A 5,168-nucleotide genomic window follows, 5' to 3' on the forward strand; every position below is an offset into this window, starting at 1 on the left:
TTTTTGTTTTGAGGTAGGGTCTCGCTCTAGCCCTGGCTGACCTGGAATTCACTGTAGTCTCAGAGTGGCCTCGAACTCATAGCGATTCTCCTACTTCAGCCTTCCAAGTGCTGGTATTAAGGTGTGGAATGGCTGGCTCTCTCCAGAGCTTTTGTCCAGCTAGAGGAAAGTAGCCCATGGTGTCAGTGGGAATGGTAGTGAAGGCTGAAGTCCTTGATTTAGCTATCTGGGTTGGGGAGAGCAGGCCTCCACCCCATTCTTTTTTCTCCTCTAGCTTCTTGTGTTCTGAGAAAACCCATCTGGAGCTGGTTTCCTCTCTTCCCAGAAGGGCTGCAGGTGCGCAGGGCCGGGGCTTGGCAGGAGGGCTGGAGTCTGACCAGCCCTTCCCCAGACTCACATCATCTGAGGCAGGGCCAGCACATCTGGCCAGCGATGCTGATACCAGGCTCCAAAGCCATTGCCATAGCCACCACAGGACAGAGCTCTGCCTTGGGTAGATCCCAGAGGGATGGAAGGAGTGGGGAGCAGGGAGACAGGGAGGGGGGGGGGTCTCCCAGGGAAGTTCCCTCCTTGTTCCCCAGAGCTCTGCCTCAGGAGCTTCTTATATTTGGAGCGTTTGTTCTGAAACCAGATCTTTACCTTTGAGGAAAAGGAGACCGGATGGAAGATTAGGAGGGTACCTGACAGGGTGGGAGGAAGGGAAAGAGGCCTAGCTTTAGAGAGCAAGCCCCGGGAGGAGAACAGAGGCAGGGAATGCTAGCTCGGGGAGTTCTAGAAGTCTCCTGAGCTAGTACCTGCCCTCCTCTATTTGAAACTCTCTCTCCAGCCCCCTACCCCTTCTAATTTATTCCTCCAACACTTGCCGAGGGGCCAGCACTCCCTGTGGGGAGAGGACCAAGGGAGCCATCACCTATTCACATCTGGAGGAAGGGGGGTTTCCAAGTCGCCAGGGAAGGACAGGGCCAGCTTTACCTGGGTTTGGGTGAAGCCGAGCTGCACTGCCAGCTGGGCCTCTCGGGCAGTGCTAGGTGCTGGGTATGCTGGAAACTCTGGCCCAGCTGCTGCGGCTTGAGTAGATAGATGGTCCGATGTTTGTGCACCTTCCTGGGGGGAGGGGGGCTGGGGGCGCAGGTGAGAAGGTTCTGGGGACTGTGGTAGCTTCTGGGATTCTGTGGGGGGGGGGCAGTAGGAGATTGTGAGTCCAAGGAGTGACTGAGTAGGTCTGGTAGTGCAGCCGCCACCGTCAACCCTGGGTCCCCTGCCTTTTCAACCAACACGGACACTGTGCGACAGGTGACAGAAGTGGCAGTTCTTGCCCTGTGAGAGCTACCATTCATGGGTTCTGGGTGCAGAAAGCCGCCAAATGCCAGAGCTCCGGGACCCTGGCGCCTGCGGTGGGGAGGTCGGAGTTCAGCGGCTTTGGCGGCGCCGGCTTGGGATAGGGCGGGGCAAATGCTCAGTGGTTAGCTGAGCTGAGGCCTAGGGATGGCCAGGGAAGGCGCATTTCAGGCACAGGGAGCCCAAAAGCAACACCACGGCCAGAGATAGTATCTGCGTGGCACCCTCTGGCTTCCAAATGAGGTCTGGCTAAGCCGGCCTTGAATGCCATCATCAGGACCTGCCTGGCAAGTGACCCGCCTCCCCTACGGTAACAGGTTGCCCCTCTCCGGAGGTATACCCTGCAGTTGAGAAGTGACCGCCGCCCCCTTTCCCGCCTCCGATGGCTGGGGAGACATTTTCAAGGTCGGGGTGGGGCAGCTCTGTTCTCCAATGCGCCGCTCACAGAGGGGTTCCCGCGTGACAAGGGTAGGGGACTCGGGATCAGAAAGCGCAACAACCCACGAGGCAGGCGGGCCGAGAGCCCGCAATGGTATTGTCACCACAGATCTGGTCCCCACTCTTGCAGCCCGCGCCCCCAAGCTGAGCCACTTACCAGGAAGATGGGGAAAGGACGAAGCGCGCCCCAAATGTCCGTGGGGGCTCGAGTGACAGTGTCCGCATTCCACGCGGGTCTGATCTCGGACCCCAACTAAGAGAAAGAGGGGTCCCAGTGCCCAGGCCCAGCTTCTGTCACCTCCCCCTCTCAGTCCCCCCATTCCCCTAACTGGATTCATCCTACACACCGCCAGGGTTCCCGTTCTTGGCCAGTTGCGGTCACGGTCGCCTTCACCTCCCCCGCATCCCTCACTCGTGGCCCAGGGCGCTGCGGGTTTCTCAGATCCTCCTCCTCCTCCTTCGACCCCCGCCTCGGCCAGTTCCCAGAAAAAAACCATTGGGTTTCCGTTCCCGCCCGCGCCCCGTCCGGCCTCCCCGGCTGCGACCCCGCTGGCGCTGCCCGCAGCCCAGCGACCACCCACCCGCGCCTCTCTGGCTGCAAGGACCGCCAATTCGGGGTGGTGGCGCGCAGAGAGCCGCGGACACCAGCTCGGCTGCTGAACTCTATGTCCTCCGCGCCCCAATTCTCAGAGCAGACCCCCTCCAAACTCCTTCCCCGCTGCCCCCTCCCGCAATAGCTGCCGCAGGCCACCTCTGGATCTACCCAAGTCTCCATAACGGACCCCCAGGGCCTCGCTGCGTCGCTCCGCGTGGCTCACTTGGACCCCAAATCCTCCGTGGGACGGAGGTGCGCCTTCAGTGTGCGAGGGTAGGACCAGCCCTCGCTCACCCTCTAAGCATTCGCTCTAGGAGAGGCCGAATGCAAAATTCCAACAAAGAAACGCAAAGATCTGTTTTAAAGACATCCGTGTATGTGCGTGAGGAACCCTTATGACTTTTCGCTGGATCCGGGTAATATCTGGAGAAAAAAAAAAAAAAGGAATTCTCGCCGGGTACGGTGGCGCACGCCTCTAATCCCAGCACTCCGGAGGCAGAGGTAGAAGGATCACATTGAGTTCGAGGCCACCCTGAGAATTCCATAGTTCCTGGGCTACAGCGAAACCCTGCCTGGGGGGAAGGGAGGAGAAAGAAAAAAAGGGAAAAAAAAAAAAAAGGAATTCCCCAGTTCATTGTCCTTTGATCAAAAAATGGAAGACAAGGAGTGTGGAAGCCAGGCCTGACGACATCCACTGCACTGTCAAAACAATTCTCCCAGGACTATGGTCAATCTCTTTATAGCACCCCTCAGGGGTGTTCAAGCACACACAACTTATTAGCATTTTTTTTTTTTTTTATTTTTGAGACCAGTTTGCCCAGGCTGGCATGAAACTCAGAAGAGTCCCTCTTTTGCCTCCCAAATACATATTACTATATATTTAAGAGCCTAAAAGATTTATCTGTAAAAAATTAGATCTGTAGGATGATCCCCCCCCCACACACACACACTGTCTGTCCTCCAACAAGATCCACTAACTTAAAGGACACAGCCTTCGTTCTGCCACAGCAAACAAACTTTCAGGGGTTTTAAGAAGTCCCCTGACGTCCTCCTTCCTGATCCCCCACGAAGGGAGGAAAATGGATTTGCCAAGGGCCAAGAGCCTGAAAAAATAATTTGTGTCCTTGGTTCGTGTATTTCTTCTTGTCTCTGTTTATCTGCACATAAACCAAATTCTGGAGTGACTTCAGGCTCTGAGGGCTCAGGAATTTTTGTCAGAGCAACAAAGGAGGGAGGGGAATATCTTGGTGAGGCGGTGAAGTCACCTGGTGGGTGTGCATCCTTGGAGGGGAGTGGGCAAACTGCAACGGAAGCCGCGGGGTGGATTGTGGGAGTGGAGCAGCGCTGAAATCAAAGCCGGGGCCTGTGCGGGCGGCTTTGGGCGCCGACCACCATCCCACTGCCCACCAATGTGCGGTGGAGGGCTAGGAAGACCAACTGAATCCCGCCTTCATTGAGGCCTTTGAGGGAGCACTTTCTCAGAAGCCCAAATTTGCTGCAGGCAATAGGAACTGGGACCCAACCTACCCGGTGAAGGCGGCAAGAATGGCCTGGTGGACGGAAGGCTACGGTAGCGAGCCGGGGAAAGATGGGAGACTGCCCCGCCAGCCCACCGCCATACATTCTGATCAATGAGTGGTGGGGCCTCTCCTGGAGACTGCTAGGCTAGCAACCAGACAAGGTTAGGCACGTCCAGGAAAAGGGGGTGGTGCCCAGGAAGGGAGAAGGAGCCCCGCCTAGATGTCTACCGCCCTCCAGCTGGGAACTGATTTTTGTTTAGCCAGGTTTGGCCAGAACACTGCTTTCTGAGACCAGAACTCCAGAGGGGCAGCATGGGGAAGGGAGAGAGCTGAAAATTGGGTGTGGGGGGGGGGGAGAATAAGGAGGAGGGGTCTAGGCCTCCACCCACCCAAAACATCTGGATTGCTGCAGTTTTCCGTTACATGTAGGTACACACAACTCCGCTGCTCCAGGGGGGTGGGTAGGGAACCCTCCCACCCGGCTTCACAAACTGCAAATCGAAACCAGGTCGATTTTGAAAGGAGACCTTGATCAGCTCTCCCCTCCCCTTTATCCCCCACTCCTCCCTACCAATTCCCCCTCCCCTCCCGCCCCATCCCTACACCCTCCCCCAAGTCCAGATCCTGTGGAATCCGGGTAAGGTTTGAATCCCGCTTGCAGCCGGGCAAGGGCAGAGTTTAGGGACTCACAGCAGCTGGACCCCGAAGAGCCGCCCCTGCCAGACTTACCCGCCTCAGGTTGCTGTGGGCGTTCTGCGGGCACGTGGACACGGGGCTGAGATGGCGCCCCCGGCTGCTGACAGGGCAGGTAGGACTCTCCCGGGGGTGCCAGTCCCGAGCAGGAGTAGGGCAGGAGGTGGCCGTGTGGCCCTGAGGAGGACAAATCAGGGGAGGCTGCTGTTGCGGGGCACAGGCCAAGCGGGTAGGCGGCTACTAGGGACGAGACGGAGGCGAGATCGGGGAAGACAATTTTGGAGGCGTCCTGGCCTGAAAGGGCGCCGGGCAAAGAGGTCATTGCTGCCAGGCAGGGACCTGAGGGCCTAGGTCCCTTCGCCCTGCCAACTCTTTTCCAAGGGGGCAGATGAGCTCCGTAGCCTGACACCCCCACATTTAGAGTCCAAGGAAAGTGCCTTCGCCGCGCCTCTTCCAGTAAAGAGCTCGCACTCGGGACACGGGGTTGGGGGGCGCCCCATGGCTTTCCCCCTCCCCCCTAAGTCCCTGCACATCCCCCCCCTTCACGGGGTTCGGTTCTCGGGACCAGAAGGGACTCCCGCCCA

General features: G+C 58.0%; 1 protein-coding gene across 1 annotated transcript; it reads right to left on the reverse strand.

The window, feature by feature from the left end:
* Positions 1–393: 393 nt before the first annotated feature.
* Dlx4 (distal-less homeobox 4) lies at positions 394–4,906 on the reverse strand. The gene is given in 7 exon segments (XM_004655559.2): positions 394–473; positions 476–545; positions 547–639; positions 973–1,010; positions 1,013–1,106; positions 1,108–1,169; positions 4,621–4,906. Coding segments are annotated over 7 exon segments (723 nt in total).
* Positions 4,907–5,168: the final 262 nt, after the last annotated feature.

The sequence above is a fragment of the Jaculus jaculus genome, chromosome 9, assembly GCF_020740685.1.
Source record: "Jaculus jaculus isolate mJacJac1 chromosome 9, mJacJac1.mat.Y.cur, whole genome shotgun sequence".
Taxonomy (NCBI): Eukaryota; Metazoa; Chordata; class Mammalia; order Rodentia; family Dipodidae; genus Jaculus; species Jaculus jaculus.